Below are 13,664 nucleotides of genomic sequence, written 5' to 3'. Positions count from 1 at the left end.
CATTTGTCTCTACAACTTGATTGGTGAGCTGTATGAATGGCGTCAGTGATTGGCAGGTCTACGCGGTGGGCGGGGCGAATATTTGCTCCATGGGTTTGTGGAAACTCTTTGATCGCCACCGACTACTGGACTCTTTGAAAGAAGGCTCGAGCAGTGACTACTATTTAATATTTGGACTTTCTCCGCGGTGTCAATCGTTGTTGTTCTATGAACCTTGGATTTGAGAAATCATTGCTTGAGGCAGCAGCTCATTTGTGTGAAATAGCGGCTCCGAAAAGAAACCATATCTGGTCAAAGTATTCAGCTGTCACATGCGCTATATATAGTGTGGGATAAGCGCTGCCTGAAGTAAGTGAGAATGATAGAGACTCCTGCACTAACGCTTTGTTTTCATCATTGCATAGGGCCATGAAATATACAAATACTCATATTAACAGGACAGGTGAAGCTCGGAGAAAATTATATTTGATTAATAATTTAGCTTGCGGTTTAAAATGTATTTTGTATTGTTTTAATGTCAAAAGTTATGTATCTGAAGCAACACAACTGTTCAGACGTCATTAATTGTAGTTTTAATAACTGAAGTGGAAAAGCAATTTGTTTGAGGAACTGTCTGGAAATGTGTACATAATAACTAGTTTATTGATTTGGAAACCTAAACTAGAGGCAGTTGTTAATAATAAATTTGCATTATATAGCGTGATGGAGTTTGCTGGTCAATGTCCTTGTCTTTTGGATTTACCAAGGACAATGGAGATGGTCCAAAGTGCCGAGGCCAGCCTTTACTTCTCATAAGATATATTATTATAAATGGCGTAATGTAGCCTATCTGTTGTTTAAGATCATAGTGTAATATTTTTTTAATAAAATTGGCATATATATAATTTAAAAAAAAACAATCGTAAGTAAAACATTTTGCACAGAGACATTCAAACGTTTAAGTTTTAAAATGCAGAGCAGATACTGTCCAAAGTTAAGACAAAATATTTGGGCTTTTTCTGTTTGTCCAGTGGTAACATAGCGTGTCCTCAGTTAATAAAATGAAGTATATCTGTGCTCTCCATAACCCATATGATGTGAATTTGTCTAGAATAATCCACTTAAATACTGTAGAAAAGCATAAACTTTGAATTTAGAATAGGCCTAATAATGGATCTGTCTCTCTTGTCTTCACCAAGGTCCTGTGATAGGGGGGCTCTACTGTTCCTGCCTATCATTTTTTCTTTTCTTGTCCTCTTCCTCACTTTTATCTTATTCATCATGTTCCGTAAAGAGATGGATAAATACCGGGATGTGGATGAGGATGAGCTCTTGCAGAAGCTCAGTGAAGAGGAGCTCAGGAGACTTGAGGATGAACTTGAAGAGCTTGATCCTGATGTAAGTGCACTTAAAATAAGGTGAAACATGTCACATTCGACCTTAAAAGCTGCATGAATTCACACTCAATTCATGAATGTGCTGCTCACACAGGTCAGTTGCCTCTGAATACTTAGCATTATGAAAGGTTGATATCATTTTAATTTTATTTTATAACAAATCCTCTCTTCTGTAATTTTTGTATTTGGACTTTTAAGTAGTGCTTTGGCACTGACACTATTGAGTTGAGTCACCGTTTTTTAAATTAGTGTTTTTTTGTGGGATTTGTTAGATTGGGCTGTTGTTTTATAATTTGGTTTGATTGGACTATGCTGTTTTACATTATGGTTTGTTTGAGTGGACTGTTGTTTTCTGGTTTGTTTGTCTGCACTATTTGTCTTGAATGTGTTGTTTCCTAGAGGTGATTGTTTGGTTTTCTGTTCTCTTGTTTGGCTGGACTGTTTTGTGTGCATGTGTGATTGCATTTGTTTGACTCAACTGTGTTGTATCCCATTTTTGTTTGTTTGTTGTTGAAGATTGTTTTTCAGTGCCATTTTTTGTTTAAGAAGCAAACTTTATTTTTTTGTTTTTTGTTTGTCTGGTCTGTGTTTGATGGCCATGTTTGTTTGGCTAGACTATTTTCTGTTACGCATAAAGGTGTTTGTTTGAGTGCACTGTGTTACTACCTATTCTAGTATGTTTGTCTGGACTTTGTTATTTCTTAGTGGTGTTTGTTCGGCTTGTTTGTTTGTGTAATGGTGTTTGTGTGACAGGACTGTGTTGTTTTATATTGGACTGTGTTGTAGCCCATTATGTATTGTTTGGTTTTGGACATTGTTGTTTCAATGCCATTTTTGTTTGAGAAGCCCACTTTATATTTGTTTTTGTTTGTTTGTCTGGACTTTGATGTTTCTGACTTTAGACTATCTTTGTCAGTTTGACAAGACTGTTGTTTTACAGTGGTTGGAGTGTGCAGTGTTGTATTGCAGTAGTGTTTTTTAGGGAACCCCCTGTCGTAAGGCTGTGGTTCTCTCTGTTGATAGTGTTCTTTTTCTCACTCAGACCACAGTTTTTTATTTGCTCCTCAGGAATCTGGTTTCACTCCAGCATCTAAGCACTTCTTGACAGATTTAGAGACAGACGTAGGATAAATGTCCAGCAACAGAGAAGAGGGAAAAGAGAATTTCTTCTCCTCTACTGAGATGTTCAGCCAGAGGTGCAGAAGTTTACCATAAATACTGGTGCTGGAACAAAAGTTAATCTGCTCAAATGTAACAAAAATAAACATTCTCCACCAAAGTCGAGCCTTTTCCCGAAACACTAAATTGTGCTGTAAATTTACCAGTGGAAATCTCTACTTTAATGATTTTAAATGTCACTTTAGAATTAATTTGTCTCCATTTGCTCAATTTTATCTGCACTAAGAATAAACAATACTGAGGTGCCGTATAAAGTTCTGTTCTCTCTGAAATGCTATGTGTTCTGGATTCTGTCATCACATTTAACATGCACGTACATTGACATCTCCCCCCCCCCCCCCCCCCCCACCCCCGCCCCCTTAGCTCTGCGGCCCTTTTTTGTGGATATGGCCTGATAGGCCCTGACTTAAAAGAATGTTATCATTGCTTACTGTTTCAGGCAGTGATGGAGTTTGCCTTTTCAGCATGTGGTTGAAAGTTAGAAAACCTTTTAAAAAACATTTTAAGATATGGCAAATTCTTTTATGAGTGGTGCTTGCCAAAGGCATCACTATTGTTATTGCTACTTAAACTTCGGCCCGCAACTCCTCCCGCAACGTTTGTCGTAGACTCATGAATGAGGTGTCAAATCAACCGGTTTATTGAGGAGAGGTGTGCTATGACTTTTATAAGTGATTGGGTGTATGATATTCGTCCGGCAGGCGATAAATCATCCGAAAAAAATTCCATAGACTTAACATTGGCACAAAATTTGTAAGTTCATATCTTTGGATCAGAAGTTCAGAGAGACTTGGGGTTGGGCTCTTTTGACTCGGCCTTTGAAGTAGCCAATAACATAACTTCATAGCCACACCATAGCAACCAGTTACATGACCCTAGCAATTGTAGAAACACAGAGTTGGCCTTTTTCGACCCAGACTGGCAAACAGTCTTTAAATATCTACCCATAAACTGTATAAGCAAACCCTAGTAATCATAAAGAGTACCCTAGCAACCGTACAAATACATGAATAACCTATATCTCAGCACCAGCACATCGTATAGACTATAGACATGGAGGTGGGCTTGTTTATTTCGGTTGGGAAATCAGTCTGTAAATCTCACCATGGTAACTGTGTAACCACACCCTAGCAACCGAGTGGCGAGTTTTGCCACTGCAAGCACCACTCACATTTTCTTCAGGAAATGTGCATTCTAGTTGTAATATGCTATCTTACATTCTGTTTCTTTTTATGAAAGTTTGATGACAAAACTAATGTTTTATGAATTGTATTGTTTTCAGAATGCACTGTTGCCTGCAGGATATAGACAGAGGGATCAGACTAAGAAATCTCCGACTGGAACGTTCCAGAGAGATGACCTTCTAGCTCACTTGGAGAAACAAGCCAAAGAACATCCAGACCGAGATGATCTTGTTCCCTACACCGGCGAGAAAAGAGGTGAGAAGCGACTTGCATTTAGAACCATGGGCACTTTTGACCCTGTGAACTTTTATAAAATGAACTCTTTTTATGCTTTCATTAGTTTGTAATTTGTCCATTAACAATGTGCAACAGTGTGTGACATGTACTGTACGTCACAGAAGAAGTTCCGTCTTTTTTTTTTCTTCTCTCTTTAACCTGAAAGTTATAATTGAAAGTCTTTTTGCATTTATGCATCAAACTTGTTTTTCACTTGAGAGTATTGTCTCCTTTATTTAGAAGTATACTGACATTTTGAAATTTGTTTTTTGGGGGCAAAATCATGATTTTGAAATGATGGCACATGTAGGACTGTCATAGCCTAGATATCTACAGTAGATGCACCCTAGCGGCAGCAAATGTAATTTTCAGCCAGGGTCGTCTAGCAACTCTCCGTTGGCTTGCGAGCTGGAAAAACCAAACTCTAGTCAGGCCAATCACATTGTGTATAGAGTCGGTGGGCGGGCTTAACATAATGACGACAGAGTTGCGACGGTTCCGCATGAATTCCCTGCTATGGCTGGTGCTGCTGGCGAACAGCGGTCTTTCAAATCGGCTTTGGCTACGACTCTGGAAGACTTGGAGTTAAGCTTTTCTTTGAGAAAAGAACAAAGAACGGCACTGAAGTACGTCGCTCTGACTACGTCACCTTCTTCGTTGCTCTGGTTGGTTGTAGCGCTATCCTATTGTGTGCAGAGGGAATTTGAAAGGCAACCGTTTATCCCTCCCCTCGGATTGAGCCCTGCCAATGGTGTGTTCCCAGACCCAACATCTTGATGTGGGTCTGGCTTGTCAGGCTAGGACAGTCATAATTTTAGCAAAAATAAATGAAAGCATTTTTCCCTCACTCTCTGTTTCTGTATGTGTGTATGTAGGAAAAGTGTGGGAGCCTAAAACAAAATTGGACCCTATCCTTGAAGATGTCACTCTGGAGCCTGAACTAGAAGAGGCGCTATCTAGTGCAACTGATGCAGAATTGTGCGATATAGCAGGTACAGTGTAATGTTACCAATTTAATTCCTGTATGTAGTACACTATGCTTTTTTGAATCCAAGAGTTTAAAGAATCCAGTTTTTACTGTTATTTTGTAACCTCACTTAATCTTTATTAAGGCATAATTAAATTCAGTTCACTCAATTTTAATATTAATTCATATTCATATGAGTCAATCCATCTGTAATTTCATTGACTAATTTGAACTTCCTCTGTGTGTGTCTATCTCACAATGTCCGTCTGTCTGGTCTGTCTTTTAGTCCTCTCCACTCCATTCTCACATCTTCATTCCTAATTCTCTTTGTCCTCTCCCCTGCTCCACCGTTTCTAAGCCATGGATCACTCCAGTAGGTTAATCTGCAACATCGTGTGCTGCTCTAACATTTCCAGAATGTTTCTTATACATTAGCTGAATATTTGCATGGGATATTCAGCATATTATGTTACTGCATGATTATTTAAGTGTTATTTCTTCAACCAAAAATGAGAACTGTCATCTTGTACTAGTCATGATGTTCCATACTCATTTAACTTTCCTTTCCTTTCCTTTCCTTTCCTTTCCTTCTCCACTGTATACTTGAGCTGTACAGGAAAGGGCAGCATGAACATTCTTCAAAATTTCTTGTTTTGTGTTTCACGAAGAAACAAAATCATACAGATTTAGAACAACAGGGTAAATTATTCATTTTTATTTTTTAAGTGAACTAGTCCTTTACGTGAAGCATGCATGTGTTAGATCTTGAAACTGCGTATGCAAGTTGGAGTTCTTTTTCTTTCATAACAATGACTCATCCATGTGCACTAAGGACACTTGGCTACCAAAAAAGGGGAACAAGGTTTTCTGCTGGCAAAAAAAAAAAAAAAAAAAAAACTCTCAACTGACAGCTACTTACTCTACTCCCATTTAACATGATGGAGTGGTTTCCCTAAAAATGAGGTCAATTGTTTTTTCCCCCCTTTGGGATCATGTTTCAAAAACAGCAGGATTTTAGGAGTTGACAGTCTGAACATCTTATGTGTTCTTATACAGAACATCTTATACAGACCGATTACAGCTTCATATGGGAATGAGGTTAGTTCAGTTGTCTTTGGCCCACGGTCAACTGTCAGATACAGCATACATTCCCGACTCTTAAATTGCACTTTCCTCTTGACTTGCTATTTAGATGTTTTACAGTCCTTTTTCATTTTATTCAAATTATTATTATTTTATTTTGTTTTGGTCTAGTTAATTTGATGCGATTTCTGTTCTGCTTGAGATATGCCTGTTTCATTCAGAGGATCATATATATAAAATTGAAAAATATTTCTCTTGCTGCAGCCATCTTGGGCATGCACACACTGATGAGCAACCAGCAATATTATGAAGCACTGGCCAGCAGTACTATCGTCAACAAACAGGGTTTGAACAGTAAGTGAATACAGCACTTATCCTGTAATGCTTTTGTCTGGTTTGAAGCTTTATATTTGTCCGATTGATTGTTTTATGATCAATCAAGTTTTTTGCATTAGTATTTGTTTGTGTTTGCGTTGTATTCTTTAATCAGAAGTAACTGTAAATACAAGTTATATATTAGTTCAAGTTATATACTATAGTATATTGGATAACCTTAGGTTGAAAGTGCTTAGAAACTTAAGGCACACTGTAAAAAAATAAATCCCATTAAATTCAAATAACTGGCAGCTGTGGTTGACAATAATTCACCGTAAAAAATACTGTGAAAATGTTTCCATTTTTACAGGGATGCCTGTATATAACTTATAACCATTAAGTGATATAATGTTAACTTAACTACTTTAACTACCAAAATCTGCCTTTTTACCTTAAAATGTATCAATAACCACCACAATAATACAGGTGGCACAATAAAGATAGTATTGTATATGCAAATAATACAGACAGCGCACAGGGTCATGCGTACAAAGACAAATGACCATCAGGGTAACACACTTGATGCTAATATAATGCAATAAACTAAATGACATAAAATATAATATAAAACACACTAATGTACATTACTGATAGCAAAAATAAGTAGTAAAATAATATATGTAATGTTAAACCATTTACAGTTTTTCTCCGTATATGGTAAGGCAACGTAGTAAACCAATTAACATGTTTTACTGTAGCATTTTTACAGTATTTCTTTCTGTAAAAATTGCAAACATTTTTTACTCTGCACCTTTAAACATGCCTGAATGTCAAATGCAAAATATCAAATCATGTGGCATCTACAAACAAATTATGCTAAATCTTTCTTTTTTAAAGGACATTTTTGCAAATCCTTTTAACCAGCTGCTCTTCAGGTAGAGAGAAAATAAATTCAACTTAGTTTGATATTTAGTTCTGTAAAGTATTCCTGTTACTCAAACAGTAGAATACAATTTTGAATCTTGAATGCATTGTCAGTTTGGATAAAAGTGTCTGCCAAATACATATATGTAAGATGTAAATAAATGTAATGCAAACTCATACATCTGTAATGTGGCTTGGGACCACATTAAATAGGTATGTGCCGTGTGATATAGTATTGTGTTATATCTGGCATTGAACCACATGATTTGTTGTAATTCAGAACTGTATTATAAACACAGGTGTAATCCAGTGCACTCAGTATAAGCCAGTGCCAGATGAACAGCCCAATGACACAGATGTAGAGGAAGCACTACAGAGAATCAAAAGCAATGATCCAGATCTTATTGAGGTCAACCTAAATAACATCAAGGTGCCACTTTCACTCTTTTATTTATACTTTCTGTTAAATAGTGTGTTTTTATGCGTCTGCTAGCCTGCCGTTTTGATGGTTTGCCCTGTTGTGTGTTCTCTTTTTTTCTCTCTGGTGATATGTAGAATATTCCAATCCCAACTTTGAAAGCTTATGCTGAAGCGCTTAAAGGGAACAGTGTTGTGGAGCGCCTGAGCATCGTTGGCACCAGAAGTAACGATCCCGTAGCCTTTGTGAGTTAAAGAAGCACGCTCATTTTCAAAGTTTAGTTTTTTCAAATAATTTCAAATAAGAAATTATATTTTCCAGAACGAAAATGCAGCCTGGAAAAGGCAGCCTTTTTGGAATTGTGACCCATGACAATTAACCACATTACTGTAATAATCCAAATATATATATTTTTATATATATATATATATATATATATATATATATACACACATACATACGTATATACGGTATACACACACATTGAATTCTTTTTCAGCAAAGATTTTAGATTTTTATATATATATATATATATATATATATATATATAAATTTCTCAAAAATATTAAGCAGCACAACCATTTTTAAATGTGGTAATAAGAAATGTTAAATGAGCACCAAATCTGTAAATTAGAATGATGTCTTCTGAAGGATCATGTGACACTGAAGTCTGGAGAAATAAGGCTAAATTCAGCTTTGTCATCACAGGATTAAATTACATTTTAAAATATATTAAAATAGAAAAAAACATTTTACGTTGTAATAATATTTTACAATTTTACAGTTTTGACTACCGTATATTTTAATCAAATAAATGCAGTCTTGAGCATAAAAGACTTTCAAACACCATAAAAAAAATCTTACTGAGCCCAAACTTTCGAACGGTAGTGTAGTTACGTGTAATGTTGTGTGGTTCCCAGGCACTAGCAGACATGCTGAAAGTGAACACCACTCTGAAAAGTCTAAATGTGGAGTCAAATTTCATTACTGGAGCGGGAATTCTGGCACTCGTGGAATCCTTAAAGAGCAACACTACACTGCAGGAGCTAAAGATTGACAACCAGGTACGCTCACACACACAGGCACACAGAATTAAGTTATATAAAGGTCTGAGCCAATATCGATGAGGTCAAGGGGTTCAGTCTGAATGTAGATGATGGAGGGGCAAATGAAGCCAAGTGATAGAACTGGTTTAAATGAGTTATTGCACTATATCCTGTATTTATATCTTACATGTATATCATCTGTGTATGTGTAATACAGAGCCAGCCTTTGGGTAATAAGGTTGAGATGGAGATAGCTAACATTTTGGAGAAGAACACTACTCTGTTGAAATTCGGATACCATTTCACCCAGCAGGGTCCACGCTTGCGTGGATCTAATGCCATGATGAGCAACAATGACCTTGGTAAGAAATACACGCTCTGATGTCAGATTTGTTATTTGTTTGTGTATTTTCAGAATTAACATTGATTGTGTGTGTGTGCGCGCGTGTGTGTGTGAGTGCGTGTGCACACTGGATGTGCTGAAATGGGTACAATCCAGTTTAAATTTTTTTTTTTTTATAAAGAAGTCTTATGCTTACCGAAGCTACATTAATTTGTTCAAACAGCAATATTGTGAAATCTTATTACAATTGATGGCAAAGTTGAATTTTCAGAAACATGTCATATTATTAATGTTGAAAACGTTGTGCTGCTTAATATTTTTGTGGGGGGAAAAAAATCTGGATTCTTTGATGAATAGAAAAAAGAGCAGCATTTATTTGAAATTAAAATGCAAATTTTTATCAATGCAATTCAGTTTTCCTTGATAAAAGTTTTAATGTCTTCTAAAAATCGTCTTACTGGCCCCAAATCTTTTGAATGGTGTGTGTGTGTGTGTACCACACCACTCTGTAAGTATTCATTGAATGGTGTGTTCATGCCATGTATGTATTTACAGCACGTGTAGTTCGGTCGGACGCAGACGGCGCGATCACATTCACTCTGTCGGTCCCTGAGCTGGAAAGAGCCTTCTGTAAAAAGTTCAAGTTCACATCAAAACCCAAGTAAACACGGAGTCTTGCCCTCCTTCTCTCCCTCTGGGCACTACCTGCTGTCTTTATGCTCTTATTTTAGCCTTTTCGCAGTACCTTAAGTCTCTGAATCGTTATGAACTTTTATACTTTTCCTCAAGCTCCCTTCTGCCGCTTCAGCATCTCCACTACTGCATTTCCCTCCATCAAAGTGAATTCAAAACCTGTCTGTTTCATTATCTGGTTGTTTCTTGGTCATTTTGTTCGTCTGCGCTGTTTGCCCGACTGTCAGATGGCTTGTCTTCAGGTTTTCAGGTTTAGTCTTTACTTTCTTCTGCATAGAGAGAGTATTCTGATGCCAAATCTACATAAACATTATTGAAAATGGCCTCTGGCTTGCTGTGCATGCATTTTCTTTAAGGAATAGCTCTCCCCAAATTATGATTATTTTTCCAAACACAAATGGCTTTCTTTAAAAGGAGAATTAACAGAATGCCTCAATAAAAGTGATTGGGGACTGGAGCTTTGAGCTCTAAAAAGCACCATAAAAGTAGCCCATTTGACTCGTGCTATTTTTCAAGCCATTTGAAGCCATACACATTACTCTTTTTAATTGAGTGAACTATTCCTTTAATTGCAATTTCCATATGCAATAAGGATTTCCCAATGTCTTACATTAAGTTTTTATGAGAAATTGTAAGAATGTCCTTTAATAGTCTGGGAAGAAAAGAAATCAGAAATGTGTTGTTTTCCAGCAAAAAATGCATGTATGAATTCATAGCATCAATGCAGTTACATAATGGTTTTAAATGTCAGTTATTATAGCACATTTTATTTTATTTTTAATGTTTAGAAAATATTTTACATGTTTTTAAATTATTTTATTTAAAAAAAAAACATTAAGAATTTAAAGAAATGATGTGGGCTAGTGAAAATCTTTATTATTGAACCCTTTGTAGGCTGTTCTTATGAAAGTATAATTCCTAAGTATGTCACCTTTTTTGTGTCCTCAAAAGTGATCGACTCTTTTTTTGTTTGTGTGTGCAGTAAGAAAGAGAAGGCTTGAAGGAGGGCCCATCTTTCCTAAATGTCGGACAAACGTGTAGCAGCAACGGGAGAACCCTCTATGGCCTGGGACCTGCACCAGTATACTGTACATCACATCACACCCCATCTCATCCCATATATCCTCCCTTCATTTCTGTTCCTTTTACAGGTAACCCTCAGGGTCATCTAAAGAAAACATATTCAATTCAGAATGCTTTTTTTTCAAAGCCCCAGATATGGAAACCCGAAGGTACCACACCACTCTGTTTACCAGACACAGTTACTCATGGCAGAGCGTTTTATAAATGTGTAAACTACCTGCCATAACATTAGTAGGGAAAAATCACCTACTTGTGTTGATGGAAGCAGTAAAGATGAAAATGGCGCTCAGTTTATCACACTGTTCTCAGCTGAGATAATCTTCTTGCTGTAAACAGTTTGACCTTAAAGGCTGCCATTTTGGTGTGTTTGGATGCACACCAAGAGCATCAAACTTCCAACTTGACTGATTGTAGCTGTGGTTTTGCCTTCTCCGGGCTAGTTTGAGTCTCACTATAGTGGTAGTCCTCACGCACGTCGCATTGAAGTGCTTTTACCGCATGTTTTTACTGTGTGTTTTTAGGATATGCTGTTATTTTGACATGTTCTTCTCTCTTTAAATGTTTAACAACTGGTTAATTTGTCGCTCTACAAATGTGCATTTGACTGTAGAATCATGTGATTCTATGCGGCGAATACCAAAGGAAGTGCATTGTTGGTCCATATTTGTCGCCTCAAATCACCAACTCGCATTGAAAATGAACGCGAATTCATTTTGCGAAGTCAATATGAATGTACCTTTATTGGTCACCTGAAAGCAGCACAAAATCCAAGCTCTATGTATTGGCACCGCTCCATCATATTTATGAAATTATTTATAGATTTTATATTCTTTGTTTGATGAGACAAAACATCATCTTTTATGTTCAGGACAATCTGTATTTCATTTCCCACAATTAGCAATGATATCTCTCTTTTATTATCCTAACAGTCTCTTTCTATGATAACCACAAATGAATTTGATTGACGTGTAGACAGTGTTCCCTGTAGTAGTGTTCCTCAAATACTTTTTACTCTTAAGTGAGGATCTTAACACACAATAGAAAACTTGTCATAAAACTATATGTAATGTTGCCTATGCCTGCTCTCACGAAGTAACGTCATGTTTTTTTTTTTTTTACTTTATTAGAATGGTACAAAACTTGGTAAAGGTTTTTGCACTTGTTGTGTAAACACACACACACACACACACACACCAAAAAGATCCTGAACATGATTCCAAAAGGTTAAATGGTCCTGAAATATATATAACATATACATATATATATATATATATATAACATAGCCACACTTGTTCGTGGTCAAAAATGACCGCATTGGAATTAAATGGAAAAACGAATTTCATCTATTGGAAATGTGTTTATTGCCAAAACCAAAACCCATTACCGAAAGCTAACTTGTTTAGATTTATGGCTTTGATTTTCTCACAGTTTTAGAGTAAATGTTTTGGAAAATATATATTTCATATAAAAAATATATATATTTTTTTTAAGAGATCAAACTTAAGTCTGAGCTCCAAAGCATTTCATATTGATGACTGTTTAAGCTGGAAATTTAATTTTCAGGTCCATTCTCAAAAAAATTAATAAATGAATTATAACTACTGCATATATATAATTTAGTACCATAAACTCTTCTAAAAATACAAAATATTAAATAAAAAATTAAATATAACTTAAATAAAATATAAGAACTAAAATGTAGTACTATCATTTCATTGAAATAATTGTACAAATAAATAGTCATTTTTGACTGACAGTACCAGTAATTATCAAATTACCATGCAAGTATTGTGATGGCATCATGCAATTAAGCACATTTTCTCCTGAATTCTCATTATAGTAATGTTTTTACTGTAAATGAAAAGTTCAGTACAATTACAAACAACTCAATTGTACTTAATTTAAATAATATCATTATTTTGCTAAATATAATTCGTTTTTCATGCATCCTGTTTTTGAGATAAAATGTGACCTGGTCATTTCTTGGCAGTTATCTTGAGAATAGGCATCATTTGCAATCTTGCGTGTGTGCGTGTGTGCGTGTGTGCGTGTGTGTGTGTGTGTGTGTGTGTGTGTGTGTGTGTGTGTGTGTGTGTGTGTGTGTGTGTGTGTTCTCAGATATTTGTCAGGCCTTACTCCTTTTGCACTCTCCCAGCACAGTAAAAGTCCGTATGTTTTATGGATGTAAACATTTTCCTACTGTTTAAAGGACAGAACATTTATAGGACTTTGTCTTGTTCAGAACCAAAAAGGGAAAATTCACTGTTGATTGTCTTGTCCCATGTTTGGATGCAGGTCCATAATCATTGCCATAGAGTGCCTGTGCTGGTGCACATAATGTACATTTTGTTAGTGCACCTTACTGTATGTGGTTTATTGAGTAAATAAAGATGGAAAAAGTTGTGTGAAAATGTTGCCCTCAGCAGAAAGGTTTTTTTTTTTTAATGATCATATTCATACGGGGAATGCTATTTAAATATTTATGCTCATAAAAGTTTGACTAACAGTGGCACTTTATGGTCTAGTGTATTAATGGTGGCTGCACCTTTTTCAGATACAAATATCTTTATCTAATCTTTAGGCTTCATGTGTTAGCATCATTTGAGATGCTAACACCATTTTCTTTAAAAGTTTAAAATGTATGTGATTGTTTAATGTAAATTTTATTTTTAGTTTACTGCAGTGTGAAATTTGGATTAACACGCAAGTACATATGCACTACTATCTAAAAGTTTGGAGTCAGTAAGAAACGTTCTTTTAACGTTTTTGAAAGCCTG

The 13,664-nt window shown here is 36.0% G+C and overlaps 1 protein-coding gene across 2 annotated transcripts; it reads left to right on the top strand.

The window, feature by feature from the left end:
• The first annotated feature begins 67 nt into the window (after positions 1-67).
• tmod1 (tropomodulin 1) lies at positions 68-12,069 on the top strand. 2 transcript variants are annotated; one of them, XM_077205158.1, is made up of 11 exons: positions 80-348; positions 1,179-1,377; positions 3,838-3,994; positions 4,891-5,007; positions 6,330-6,419; positions 7,604-7,734; positions 7,860-7,967; positions 8,643-8,786; positions 8,986-9,130; positions 9,667-9,772; positions 10,787-11,477. In XM_077205158.1, the coding sequence occupies exons 2-11, from the start codon at positions 1,261-1,263 to the stop codon at positions 10,803-10,805; spliced, it is 1,134 nt and encodes a 377-aa protein (XP_077061273.1). In that variant the 5' UTR covers positions 80-348; positions 1,179-1,260; the 3' UTR covers positions 10,806-11,477. The 2 variants fall into 2 exon arrangements, with proteins under 2 accessions (XP_077061274.1, XP_077061273.1); XM_077205159.1 differs by lacking the exon at positions 9,667-9,772 and having other exon boundaries at positions 68-348; positions 10,787-12,069.
• Positions 12,070-13,664: the final 1,595 nt, after the last annotated feature.

The sequence above is a fragment of the Siphateles boraxobius genome, unplaced genomic scaffold (assembly GCF_051911475.1).
Source record: "Siphateles boraxobius isolate OS27281-9 unplaced genomic scaffold, OSU_SipBor_1 53, whole genome shotgun sequence".
NCBI classification, from domain to species: Eukaryota; Metazoa; Chordata; class Actinopteri; order Cypriniformes; family Leuciscidae; genus Siphateles; species Siphateles boraxobius.
The sequence above is the reverse complement of the archived record's forward strand: the minus strand, read 5'-3'. Positions and strand labels throughout refer to the sequence as shown.

What these genes read in the sequence shown, in the direction of transcription:
- tmod1 (XM_077205158.1), top strand. Translation starts at nt 1,261, where the DNA reads ATGTTCCGTAAAGAGATGGATAAATACCGGGATGTGGATGAGGATGAG. An exon ending in CTACACCGGCGAGAAAAGAG is followed by an intron (nt 3,995 to 4,890) that starts GTGAGAAGCGAC and finishes GTGTGTATGTAG; the next exon opens with GAAAAGTGTGGGAGCCTAAA. An exon ending in AGAATTGTGCGATATAGCAG is followed by an intron (nt 5,008 to 6,329) that starts GTACAGTGTAAT and finishes CTCTTGCTGCAG; the next exon opens with CCATCTTGGGCATGCACACA.